At 42.5% G+C, this 14,273-nt stretch overlaps 1 protein-coding gene across 1 annotated transcript; it reads left to right on the top strand.

Annotated features, from left to right (window-relative positions):
• The first annotated feature begins 1,843 nt into the window (after positions 1-1,843).
• On the top strand, positions 1,844-2,986 carry LOC117389477 (uncharacterized). Its single transcript, XM_055230716.1, has 3 exons — positions 1,844-2,072; positions 2,324-2,650; positions 2,883-2,986. The coding sequence occupies exons 1-3, from the start codon at positions 1,844-1,846 to the stop codon at positions 2,984-2,986; spliced, it is 660 nt and encodes a 219-aa protein (XP_055086691.1).
• Positions 2,987-14,273: the final 11,287 nt, after the last annotated feature.

Genomic DNA, 14,273 nt, shown 5'->3' with positions numbered 1-14,273 from the left:
AAACCAGGACTGAACCAGGACTAAACCAGGACTAAACCAGGACTAAACTAGGACTAAACCAGGACTAAACCAGGACTGAACTAGGACTAAACCAGGACTAAACTAGGACTAAACCAGGACTGAACTAGGACTAAACCGGGACAGAACCGGGACTAAACCAGGACTAAACTAGGACTAAACTAGGACTAAACCAGGACTGAACTAGGACTAAACCAGGACTACACCAGGCCTAAACCAGGACTAAACTAGGACTAAACCAGGACTGAACTAGGACTAAACCAGGACTAAACTAGGACTAAACCAGGACTGAACTAGGACTAAACCAGGACAGAACCGGGACTAAACCAGGACTAAACCAGGACGAAATCAGGACTAAACCAGGACGAAATCAGGACTAAACCAGGACTAAACCTAGTCTAGACCAAGACTAAACAAGGACTAAACAAGGACTAAACTAGGACTAAACCAGGACCAAACCAGGACTGAACAGCGACTAAACCAGGACTAAACAAGGACTAAACCAGGACTGAACCAGGACTGAACCAGGACTGAACCAGGACTAAACCAGGACTAAACCAGGACTGAACCAGGACTAAACCAGGACTAAACCAGGACTAAACTAGGACTAAACCAGGACTAAACCAGGACTGAACCAGGACTAAACCAGGACTAAACCAGGACTAAACCAGGACTAAACTAGGACTAAACCAGGACTAAACCAGGACTGAACTAGGACTAAACCAGGACTAAACTAGGACTAAACCAGGACTGAACTAGGACTAAACCGGGACAGAACCGGGACTAAACCAAGACTAAACTAGGACTAAACTAGGACTAAACCTGGACGAAACCAAGACTAAACCAGGACTAAACTAGGACTGAACTAGGACTAAACCAGGACTAAACTAGGACTAAACCAGGACTGAACTAGGACTAAACCAGGACAGAACCGGGACTAAACCAGGACTAAACCAGGACGAAATCAGGACTAAACCAGGACTAAACCTAGTCTAGACCAAGACTAAACAAGGACTAAACAAGGACTAAACTAGGACTAAACCAGGACCAAACCAGGACTGAACAGCGACTAAACCAGGACTAAACAAGGACTAAACCAGGACTGAACCAGGACTAAACCAGGACGGAACCAGGACTGAACCACAACTAAACCACGACTAAACCAGGACTAAACTAGGACTAAACCAGGACTGAACCAGAACTGAACCATGACTGAACCAGGACTAAACCACAACTAAACAAGGACTAAACCAGGACTAAACCAGGACTGAACCAGGACTAAAGAGGAGGACGTCTCTCAGATGAATGCAGCATGTGTCCTATTGGCTCAGAGCGGTGATGTCACAGCCCTGTGTGTGTCCTATTGGCTCAGAGCGGTGATGTCACACATGTGTGTCCACAGACTCGGTGCGTCTGGTCTCGGGGCCCAGTCTGTGCTCAGGATCAGTGCAGATCTGGGACCAGTCCTGGACCTGGGTCTGTGAAGGGGCCTTGGACCAGCAGGGGGCAGAGGTGCTGTGCAGGGAGCTGGGCTGTGGGGCTCCTTCTCTCCTCCAGGGGGCGCTCTCTCCTCTGGAGCAGACGTTCCACTGTGAGGGCCATGAGTCTGCTCTGATGGACTGTCCCCGCTCCGGCTCAGAGACCTGCTCCTCTGGAGCCGCTGTCAACCTCACCTGCTCAGGTAAAGGGGCGGGGCCTCACTGCTCAGGTAAAGGGGCGGGGCCTCACTCTGTCTCTTGTCTGTTCAGAGCCGCTCAGGCTGGTGGGAGGGGCCAGTCGCTGTGCTGGGACTGTGGAGGTGAGACACAGAGGAGAGTGGAGACGGATGGGGCCCTATGAATTTAAGAGACCCTGGCTCCTGGAGGACACAGCTGCTGTGTGCAGAGACCTGGACTGTGGCTCTGCTGTTTATGGAGAAAAGAGAGAGGATTTTCCACAGAGTCCAGTGTGGAGTGTCTTATCTTACTGTGTGGAGAAGTCTGCAGTGAGAGACTGTGTCTTTGATTCATCCTCCTCTTCCTCCTCTTCCTCGGTTCTGGAGGTGAAGTGTTCAGGTAAAAGTCTGATCTTACATTTTTATGTTCCTCAGATGTTTTTTCTCGTCTTATTCTTATTTATTTATTTGTGAAGGAACTGCTCATATTAATGAACATTTTTCCTCAGATGTTTTTTTGTGTAGTTGCTCCAGAGGAGTGTCAGGTGTAAAATGTGTCGCACACACTCCTCTGCGTCTCACACTCCTCTGCGTCACACACACTCCTCTGCGTCACACTCCTCTTCACTGTCCAATCATCTCTCTCCACAGACTTACTGAATCGTCCGGTCATCTCTCTGTCTGTGTCTGACGGGGTTTCCGAGGCCCTGCCGCAGGGGGTCCGGGTGCTGCTGGGGTCAAAGTTCAGGGTCAAATGCTCTGTGGAGCCACAGTACCCGGGAGGCTCCTTCCAGCTCCTCTCTCCCACGGCGCCCCTCGGTCAGAACCACACCCTGCCCGCTGTCAATCACTCCGCACACTTCCTGTTCTCTGACACTGGCCCCGCCCACAAAGGAAACTACACCTGTGTTTACCACCTGCATGTGTTCAACCACAGCTTCTCCTCTCAGAGCCCCAGCCTCCAGCTCTCTCTGGGAGGTACGTCCAGCAACAGCCTCATGTGAGGGTCACACGGGGTCATGTGAGGGTCACACGGGGTCATGTGAGGGTCACACGGGGTCATGTGAGGGTCACACGGGGTCATGTGAGGGTCAAATCGTCACACAAACTTATCCTGGTTTTGGTCCTGGTTCTTGATCCTGGTTCTTGTTCTGGTCCTGGTCCTGGTCTTGGTCCTGGTCTGGACTGATCTGGGACTTTTGTGTTGCAGCTTCAGACTCAGCCCTGATCATCAGAGTCCTGCTCATTCTACTGTTGAAGCTCCTCTACATCCTTCCAATGCTCTACTACTACTGCAAGGTACTGGACCTTTAGACCTGGTTTAGACCTGGTTTAGACCTGGGTTAGTCCTGGTTTTGCTCTGGTTTAGTCCTGGTTTAGTCCTGATTAGGGTCTGGTTTAAGGTCAGTTTTAATGTCTGGTTTAGACCTGGTTCAGATATTGTTTAAACCTGGTTTCAACTTGGTGTAGTCCTGGTTTAGTCCTGGTTTAGTCCTGGTTAAGGTTTAAGGTCTGGTTTAAAATCTGGTTTACACTTTGTTTTGTGACCTGTGGATGTGCTGTTACCTGTTTCAGGTCCGGGCCAGAGGGAGGCGCTAGAGAGAGGACCTCATTGGACTTAGACCAGTTCAGATCCACGTGAGACCTGGACTTAGACCGGTCCAGATGTGAGCTCCTGGTGCTCAGGACATTTGTGTAAATACAGAGTGACTTCTGGGAAGTGAGAAGTGAGAATTCTTTTGCTTGTGTTTATTTTTGTATAGGACACTTTGGCAGATTTTTGATAAACTTTTTGAATCCTCATCCTTTTGTGAATTTAAACTTGTCCTGAGTTGCTCTGTACTTTGGTTAAACCGGCCTGGTACGTGTGTGTTCTATACAGATATTACATATACATGTGTCCATATTATCCTTATAACTCCATGAATAAGAATAACTCCAATGTTTATTAAATGTGTAGTAAACGTCTGTATCACACAAACCTGTGGATTTTCAAAATAAATGAGTTGTAAAACAAATAAAACATTTAAATATGGCATTTGAACTTCTGTGTGTGTCGTTCTTTGCTCCAGCAGCAGGGGGCATAAATGTATTATAAAGGCTAGACAGATTATCGCCGTGGTAACCAGAATAACCTAAATCCAGTTTCCGCGGCCATGTTGTGACTTCAGTATTCTATAAAGAACTCACTCAAACCAACAGAGTTTTAAGAGAGTTTTTTTTAAAAAGATAACTCTGTGAAATACTGTGATTATGTGACTTTTTCATGTTTATTTATTTTATAAACTTGTTCTAATGTTTTATCTAATGTGAAAGCTCATGTGAAGAAATATTGAACAATTATAAATATTTCCTTTTAGGTCAAAAATGTTATAAATATGTCATCTACATTCCCTGGGAGTGAGATGCTAACTGTAAGCACTGCTCTGTCTGAGGCTTGTTTAGACTTTAATCTGAACTTTGTTTTAACACAATCTGACAATAAAGAACTGACTTATCTGAACTACAACAGATGAGCAGATCTGTGCTGTTAAACAGGTCCCTCTCAAATAACATCAGTCACAAGCTAGCTAGCATTAGCCAAAAGTTTATCAGTTAGTCACAAGCTAGCTAGCATTAGCCAAGAGTTTATTGGTTAGTCACAAGCTAGCTAGCATTAGCCAACAGTTTATCAGTTAGTCACAAGCTAGCTAGCATTAGCCAAAAGTTTATCAGTTAGTCACAAGCTAGCTAGCATTAGCCAAGAGTTTATTGGTTAGTCACAAGCTAGCTAGCATTAGCCAACAGTTTATCAGTTAGTCACAAGCTAGCTAGCATTAGCCAACAGTTTATTTGTCACAAGCTAGCTAGCATTAGCCAACAATGTATCAATTAGTTACAAGCTAGCTAGCATTAGCCAGCAGTTTATCCATTAGTGCAGTGGTTCTCAAATAGAGCGTATGACACTGTAGTACTTTACGCAGCGCACACAGCAAAGAGCAGGAGAGAGTGAACAGATCGTGACACAGGACAGTGAACAAGAAACACTTTTGCTAAAGAGACACAATGGAAAACATTTTAACAGGGATGAAAAGAAAGGCAGATATAGACAGAGGTAAAGTCACCCGAAAAATAAGACGAGGAAGTCTGATGAAGAGTATGGAGCACTTGGCTTCACCGTGACTCCGGTGGGACACGAGGACAGACCGGTGTGTCTGCTTTGGCAGTGGACAGTATGAAGCCAAATAAGTTAAGACGCCTCATTACACCTCAGTCACGCTGATAAGACGCTGGAGTTTTTTCAGTGTAAACGTGTCAAATATTAACAACAATCATCCACTTTGTGAATGTCACTTAAAGCAGCGAGCACTGAGCATCATATGAGGGGGCGACCAAATTGCTAGATTACTTGTTTTAATTTGATATTTATTTAATTTTAATGTATTATTTTGATATTTATTTAATTTTAATTTATTCATTTGATGTTTATTTAATTACATTTTTTTTATTTGATATTTAATTAAATTTCATTATTTCATTTCATTTCTTTTATTTTTTCAGAGGGGGGGCGAAATGTTTTCTTCTTTAAAGGGGGGCATGATAGATAATAATTGAGAAGCACTGCATTAGTGACGAGCTAGCTAGCATTAGCCAACAGTTTTTCAGTTCTCTCAGTGACCAGACGCCTCTATTTACCCGGGACAGTTCCAGTTTTGAGCCCTAAAATTGTCAAATTGTCATTTGTTGAGCCAAAATACAGAAAATGTGCTTGAAAATGTTCAGAACACAAAAATATGTACTCAGTTGTACTGACTGAAGTGTCTCAGATAAAACTGACTCAAGATAAGTGAATAAGTCGTGACTGAGAGAAACAACATTATGCTCTTTTCATAGTTTTATTATTACCAAACACTCCAACCCGACTGTGTCCCCGTTTGTGACACACAGATCATCTTTTTCATTTTATTTACGTTTTTTGCTCCATAAAAATGAAACAGTGTGTATACATTTGTCTAAATCTCCTGTATATTTATCCACACATCAATAAAAATATAGAAAACAAAACAAAGTGAATAACACAATGTTGTGTGTTTTGTATAACTCAACCCCGTGAGTGTTGTTCCCCTGCTGTTTGTGCTTTGTGGATGGGGGGATTGGAGCGATAAAAGAGGTGTGATGGAGGGGTTTGAGCTCTCTCTCTCCTCTCTCTTTCATCATGGAGGCAGAAGACGAGCTGTATAGCGTCATTTGACTATCTTTAAGTTGCAACGCGTATACAGAAATCGTAGCGCGCAGTATCTAAAAGTGAGCGGTGAAAATGTGAAAGCAAAGCGCGCATGTGTCTGACTGCGCGCTGTTTACTCTCCAGCGCCCTCTCTCTTTCTACCTGTGCGCGCTACGGTTTTTATTTTCTTCAGCGAGCGCCCGCTTTGGTTATTTTTTCTTCAACAGAAATACGTCATCAGAACAAGACTTGAACAGACAATCACAGATTTATCATCAGCGTCAGACTCAGAAGTGAGACGTTGAGTTGATATCGAGAAGTCATGGACAACCCAAACGTAAGTTTATTCTTTATCACAGAATTTGTAATTTTACAGTCTGTACAATTTAATATCAGCATATAACTGCCAAATCTGAACTTAAAAAAAAAAATTAAAAAAAATCTGTAGTACTTTAGACATAATACTATCTCAAAATCACATGATGGTTTCACGAAATACGTGATAGTTTCATGTTTTTTAAAAAAAGATACAAAATTATCATGATATCATGTGATATTTAAAACGAGGATCTAAAGTAGAGGATCTATCCACTTTTGCGCGTTGAGATAGGCTATGATACTGATGCTGGCATGAATTATGCAATATGTATACATGTCATATGTGTATTTGTGAAAGGATTATTGCAACAAAGATGTAGACCTATGTGTGTTGTAAAGCATGAACTTTGTATTTTGTAGGAAATACTTAATGAAATACTGGAGCGGCTAAAGATCAGACTTCAGTGGGCCCTGCATCAGCCCACTGTGGATCTGGATTATCTGGAGTATGCGTGCAATCAAGAATGCATCCTGATTAATGCAGCTTCCCGCATATTCCATGTTCCTAAAGCCATTATTGAGGGTCTGGAGCATTTAGGTCGACTTGTTCAGTCTGCCACTGAAGATGAGCAACGTCCCACTTACTTTAGTTTGGAGCAAGGGGAAAGAGGAAGACCTAAATTTGTGTTTGCATCTGACTTCCTTCAAAATCTCCTTGAAATATCTTTGCCTGTAATGTGTGTGTGGCCAGTCTTTTAGGTGTTAGTAAGATTACCATTTTCAGAAGGATGAAAGAAAAGGGCATTTCAACCAAAACAACATACTTGTCAATGTCTGATGAAGAACTGGACAGCAAAGCTGTTGTTGCTGTTGTCCGGGGGCCTTTGTCACTGGTGCACATTGATACAAATCACAAACTAATAAGGTTTGCAAAATACTTTACCTAGAGAAAACTGTGGACATTATACACTACTCACTACAGACAGCATAACATATGTGCACCACTTCTACAGCAATGATAGAGTACACCGAATACTAATATACTAATCTACTGATTTTATCAATCTAATAATCTAACTTTATTTATAAAGCAATTTTCATCCCACCCCCCTACACACAAGCACCTACACACACACACACCTACACACACCCACCTACACACACACACCTACACACACACCCCTACACACACACACCTACACACACACACCTACACACACCCACCTACACACACCCACCTACACACAAGCACCTACACACAAGCACCTACACACACCCACCTACACACACACACCTACACACACACCCCTACACACACACACCTACACACACCCACCTACACACACCCACCTACACACAAGCACCTACACACACCCCCCCCCACCTACACACACCCACCTACACACACACACCTACACACACACACCTACACACACACACCTACACACAAGCACCTACACACACACCCCCCCACACGCCCACCTACACACAAGCACCTACACACACACACCTACACACCCCCACCTACACACACCCACCTACACACACACACCTACACACAAGCACCTACACACACACACCCCCCACACGCCCACCTACACACACACACCTACACACCCCCACCTACACACCCCCACCTACACACACCCACCTACACACACACACCTACACACACACACCTACACACACACCCCTACACACACCCACCTACACACAAGCACCTAAATACTGTAAGCTACAGTTACTACTTTTTTTTTTTTATCAGGTATTTTTATATCTGCCTCAGAGCAGAGCAAGTGTGATTTTTAAACCAAAGTCGTGTGTTTTTTTAATCTGATATTCTCTACATTTATAAAATGTTTTACTTTATATATATATAGTAACATTTATTATGTACTTTTTAGATACAATATTGTGATATTTGTAAATGGGGATGGCTACTCCAGAAAGGTGAATTTGGTGATGAAATCAAACAATTGTGCTTTTTAATGTGTGTAGCTGCAGCAGGTACAATGTACAAAAGCAACATGCAGAGACAGTACAATCTGACCTGTGTATAAATCAATATAATTACACTAATGTAATTTAGAAAATAATCATTTAATGGTGTAGTGCACAAATATTTAATTCTTTATAATTAAGTTTATGTTATGCATTTTACCCTAATCCATGATTTTCCCCAATAACTTGGATCTGTGATCGTCTGTTCAAGTCTTGTTCTGATGACGTATTTCTGTTGAAGAAAAAATAACCAAAGCGGGCGCTCGCTGAAGAAAATAAAAACCGTAGCGCGCACAGGTAGAAAGAGAGAGGGCGCTGGAGAGTAAACAGCGCGCAGTCAGACACATGCGCGCTTTGCTTTCACATTTTCACCGCTCACTTTTAGATACTGCGCGCTACGATTTCTGTATACGCGTTGCAACTTAAAGATAGTCAAATGACGCCATAGAGCTGTGTTTCCCTCTCATCAACAACTCGTGCAGGAAGATCCTCCACTCCAGCCCAGACGCAGCTTTGGGCCTCAGCGCTCTCACGACCATCACCCTGCTCACTGTGCTGCTCAACCTGCTGGTCATCATCTCTATCGCCCACTACAGGCAGAGACCAGCCACTGCACACACACTTTTCAGAAGGGTCATGTTTTAGTGATATCTCCCAGGCCTCATTCGAACCCTGTTTAAGGTTCGCTGTTCAAAGCTCCGCCCACAAGCTCCGCCCACAAGCCTACGTCGCCCACGCTCCCACATGACACTTCTCCATAAATTTACAAAAACATGACAAACTGTACACAACAACAACTTGACAAGCCAGATGTGATGTGCAGTAGCTTCGTTAGCGAGATGCACACTGATTGTGTTGTGACAGTGCTCTGAAGGGGGAGTGAATTAGCACAGAGAGCAAAGGGAAAAGAGAATCAGAGCGTCAAAAACAAACAAACAAAAAAAAGTTCCTTTTAGCGATTATAGCATTTTCAAAACAATAAAAGGAAACATGGTGATTTAAATATGTTATGTGTTTGCAGTTAATACGACATAGAAGTAAAATACCACCTCTTCAAGTGCAGCAATTTTGCAAGACCTCAGTCTGTCTCTGGCCATGTCCCAATTCGCCAAATGCATACCCTTCAAAGTACCCACTGAAGTACCCGGGTGAAAATGTGTACTCCTCAGTGTAGCCACCATCTTACCAAAATGAGACAGGCCTAAACCACGGACCGCACTTCCACTGCTGTCTTTGCGCGTTGATACATAAGTGACATGCGTTATTTTTTCATTATTTATTATTTAATAGAAGAAAAGTCAAGGTGTCATCGTCGCAGCCGTTTATTTCTGTTTAGATTGAATGGAGTAAAGAATTGATCTTTCCCTTTGAATATCAATAGGCAAATATCAGGTTTGAGGTGATTTTTACCCCAATTGTAGCTTCTTCATAACTTTAACAAAATAAACCTTGTGAGATATTGCAGTTTAACGATTCAGTATTTGGGGCAGGTTTAATTTGATTTGTGGCTAAAACACTTTATCACCAGTAGAGGGCGCCGTTTACCTTCTATGCCGTGCCAGTTCATTTCATTTTATTATTGGGGGACCCTATAAAAGCCGTCACAGTCACATCTCAGGACTCTCTTCTGTCCTTTCCCGAGTCTGTTGCTTCATTGTTCACTTTACCCGTGGAACTCATGAAACCTTCTGACTTTATGTTTCAGTCTCTTGGTCTTTGACGCTCACACCAGAAACAAACATTCTTACATTATTCTTATTATTGCAGTAATAATTTCTAATGATAAAAATGTCTCTCATTGTCTAGGAATAACTGCACATTCCTTTATTCCATGTAACTTCCCTCCTTTTTAATCATCAAACACACTGTACAGATCTTTATTCAGATTTAACAGTTTCATGTCGCTCTGTTGTAGGAGAGATAAACCAGTACAAACATTTGAATGTGTATTGCGCAGCGGACTCCATTTTCTTCTCTTTTTTGCGTAGGCGTGGTGCATGATGGGATACTGCAGTGCATGAAGGGTGCATGGCCGATCTCCGTGGAAACGCTGGAAACGAAGGGCATATGTGTCGGGCGCGTTCATCAGTCAGGGTGCACTGAAATGGGACAGCCCTTGTCCCGACGCAAGTTACGTAACTGCCTTTGGACACACACTTGGAATGGTGCACCTAAGGGCATTTTGGCGAATTGGGACACGGCCTTTCACTCACTGAGAAATGTTTCTCTGCATCAAGCCCGACCGATGTCCCGCCCCCGAGAGCCATAGATCCCACCGTGATTGGTAGGTTTGTTCTGCTCCGCACACAACACTGTAAAGTGCCATACACATCAAACTCACCGCACTAACATTAAACTTTCATATTAAGGTGGGGGCCACAAACTCAGGGCCCCCGGGCCGCAGTTGGCCCACGGGCCGCGAGTCTGAGACCCCTGATGTGGTGTGTATTGTGACAGGCCTAGTAGCTGACCATCAAGGTGAAAATAAAAAGACAAAAAACAGTCTGAACCAGGACCCATAGCAGCTTTCACAATAAAGTAGATCTAAAATTACACAAATACATAAACGGACAGTCTCCCATTTCATTCAGAACAATCTCAAACAGGCCTAGTATCCCTGAAGAGTCTATTCAACATGTACAACTTCAAAACAAGGAAGGGACTAGGAATTATACATATCAAACAGATCCAGGTATATGTATATTTTCTAAAACCTGGCCAGCCAAAAATAAATGATGAGTAAATGAATATTGAAAATTACAACGTTTTTCCTTGTGACAGGCAATCTACAGAAGGTGGAGTTTATGTTAAAGATCACCGGTCTGTGGACCTTCTATTCTCCTGTGCAAAGCCTAAATGTTTGTTAGCTGTGTAAATGATCGTGATTGCTGTTTTTTATCGTGCGCTTCAGCTCCAAAAAATGCTCTTAACGGAGTATTGCAAGGCTCTAATATCGGACGATATAAATAAACTGGCTGGAGAAACTTTGAAAGACCTATTCCTACTAGAAGTCAAAACAGAAAGTACCTACTGCACTGAGCGAGGTGCTTTTATCCACAAGGTACTCCCACTGGTCATGTGATGTCAAGTTTGCTCAATGCAGCTCTCACTACTTCTGCTTTCAAAATAAAACTTTCACCAACCGCTCAAGTGGGTCTTCAGTAGATCAGAGTAGACAGCGGGTGTGTCGGAAAAACTTCAGAGAATTTTAAGACAGTTTAAGATTACGGTCTATTTCAAACCTACAAACACTTAAAGACAGAAACTGGTTCACAAAAAACTGGTTCCAAAGGACAAAACCCCGAGAATGGACCAACACCAGCGTGAGAGCAGCTCAGGACCACAGTCTGCTGTTCATCTCCATTTCAAAGACACTGACCACTCCTTTGAAGATGGTGAGGTTCAGATCTGTGCCAAAGAAATGGTTTGAAAGGAGAGTTAGAGAAGCTATTTTTGTTGGGCCTGAGACATAATCTCTCACTGATCTATAACTTCATCCTCAGACCCAAAACAAAGAGAACAATAGCAGGGTCGTTAAAGGTTGAATAGTGTCGTTTAAGATGAACCTGGAAACAAAAGCTGTTTACAGTTTCAGTGTAGTTCGCTCCTCCCTTCAGACAGATATAAGGCAGTGTCCAGTAATAGCAGCAATTTGACCAGAACTGAAGAAGCGGAGAAACGTCTTCACTCCTACAACTATTTGTCCAGTTGACAGATTTAATTTCGTCTTTTGCTTTCACCAGAGTAAATAACCTAATACTGTTCAGTTACATTTGAGTGTAATGAGTGATGAAAGACCGAGCTATCTAAATGAGTTAAAATAATTACTACTGGAATTGTGGAGTAGATAAAGAAAAAGTGCAAACGATATATAAAAGACAGTGGAATCGTGCATCCAGATAGGACTAAAGTTTCAAAGTTTTCTGTTGGTTTAACGCCATACTGTGGTGTGGGGAAGCGGGCCCGAAGTGATCAAAGTAGGAGGCAGACTCAAAAATAAAAAAAACAAAGACAAAGACAAAATTTATTATCAGCGCTGTGGTCCCCCGTGAACAAAAAATAATACATATTTACAAAAATTTACGGTGCTCAACAAAATTAAGCAACAAAATTTAAATAACTAAGGGAAAAAGCCACGTGTGCCCTGGCTACACTGATGTCTCCACTCTGTCTAATTAACTCTGATAAAATACCCTCCTGCACCGGAAGCACCTCCCCCTGGTCCACACCATCTCTTCCCCAGGTGCTGTGGGTAGAACATTAGCAGTATCTTAAATGTAAAACCATCTCTCGGGCACAAGTCCCTTAACTAAAGTGTTTAACAAAATAACCATAAACACTTAAAACATTGAAACAAAAACACAAAGAAATAAACAAACTTAAACCAGTTCTCCCCCCCACATGGTCTGGACCGCGACCACACCCAAGTCTATAAAAATGGCCGACATAGGCCACGCCCCCTCTTTGTTTGGACCATGTGGAGATGCAGGTAAGTGTCTTGCTGTATTAAACTGAATTGACACTAGAGTTGGAGAAACTGAAGCCCCGTGAACCACTGAATCACTATGAAACACCTGCTTTGAAATGGCACACTGTTTTGAAGCAGAGAGTGATGTTAGAACAGCGACATCTGCTGTGTATTTATATGTATGGCATTAGGGGGTTTACATTCACTAGACAGGCCTTTTGATCTTATCTGAACTCTTTTATAGCTATGACATAATTACAAGCCAATCCCCTTCAAACTTCCCACAAAGCAGCGCACAATCAGAGCTCGAAACGTAGTGTTGGCGAAATGAAGCCCCGTATGTCATGGTCACGTGATTTTTAGCCACGTGAATCCGACGTCGAATCAGGGCTTCGCAACACTTCGGGTTCATGAGCCCGACGCTGCTCCGAGATCACAGACTGGAGCGTAACATCTGTAATTGACACATTTAACTAAATAAAATATGTTTAAACTAACAAGTGTGTGGTGATTCAACTAATTGAAAAACTAAACAAACCCGGGATAGTTCTATTTAGTTTTGTATTAGAAAATGATTGAAAATGACCATGTGAAAGTGCGAACAAACAAAATGGTAATATTAAAAAGGCCCATTTTGTCACATGTGGAATATTCCATGCAAAGAAATAATATCTACATGGAGACAAGCAAGTACAGAACTTCCACCAGAAAATTTAAGAGCATCTTTATAATTGTTTGCGTTCAGATATTGAAAATGATTGCTTTAAAGGAAAGGCAGGGGAAATTCAAACAAACCTCCAATGTTCAATCTTTCTCTCTGACAATAATAACACAGGTTGGTTTATATTGGACACTTATTCGTTTGCATCTGGAGGTTAAATAACTAACAAACCTTTAGCATCGAGGCGTGTATTGAACATAAATAATGTGTTATTGTTGTGTTCAGCCCCGTTTCCTCCTCTGCTGTAGAACACTGCTGGATTCAGGTGTGGGAGTGGCGTCCGGTTGTGGGGGCGGCGCTCTTTTGACATAAACAAAGGCTCTCGGGGAGTCACGTGATTCCTCGTAAAAATGATAAGAATCAAGAGAGTCAAGCTTCGAACATGTAGTTCTCAGGTACGTCAAAAACACAGCTACTTCCGGTTTAAAGAATGAGGAAAAAACTATAGACTGTGAAGTTTAGAAATGAATATTAAACATGGGACGGTGTAATCCCTCATTTGTCCAGCAGTGGTACGATGTAGAGAAGGTATCAACAGGGGTCGTCTGGACACGTTTCAGCTCCCGTCCAAAAGAAATTGTCAAGATTTTTTTTTTTTTTAAATGTCTTTTGGATGGAGCTGAAACGTGTCCACATGACCAGCGTTGATACCTTCTCTACAGTCTTATGAGAATATGTTAATATGAGCCTGGTTTAAGTAGAATTTGACTCTTAAAACAGGATTTGCCAATAGAACAAGTCCGTTTGTCTTATTTCAACAGCAGCAGCGTTTGTCTTATTTTAAGTGAGAAAATACTTGTCTTTTTTAAGTTTTAAGTAACACAGATATTTTGTGCTTGTTCTAGTGGCAAATCTCATTTTAAGAAGTAAATATAAATAAATACTACTT

Source organism: Periophthalmus magnuspinnatus, chromosome 21, assembly GCF_009829125.3.
Source record: "Periophthalmus magnuspinnatus isolate fPerMag1 chromosome 21, fPerMag1.2.pri, whole genome shotgun sequence".
Lineage (NCBI taxonomy): Eukaryota > Metazoa > Chordata > Actinopteri > Gobiiformes > Gobiidae > Periophthalmus > Periophthalmus magnuspinnatus.
Note: the sequence above shows the minus strand (reverse complement) of the source record. Positions and strands in the feature narration are given on the sequence as shown.

Coding starts and splice junctions, on each gene's coding strand:
- LOC117389477 (XM_055230716.1), top strand. CDS start 1,844: ATGGGGCCCTATGAATTTAAGAGACCCTGGCTCCTGGAGGACACAGCT. Junction 2,073..2,323: donor TCTGGAGGTGAAGTGTTCAG/GTAAAAGTCTGA, acceptor CTCTCTCCACAG/ACTTACTGAATCGTCCGGTC. Junction 2,651..2,882: donor CCTCCAGCTCTCTCTGGGAG/GTACGTCCAGCA, acceptor TTTGTGTTGCAG/CTTCAGACTCAGCCCTGATC.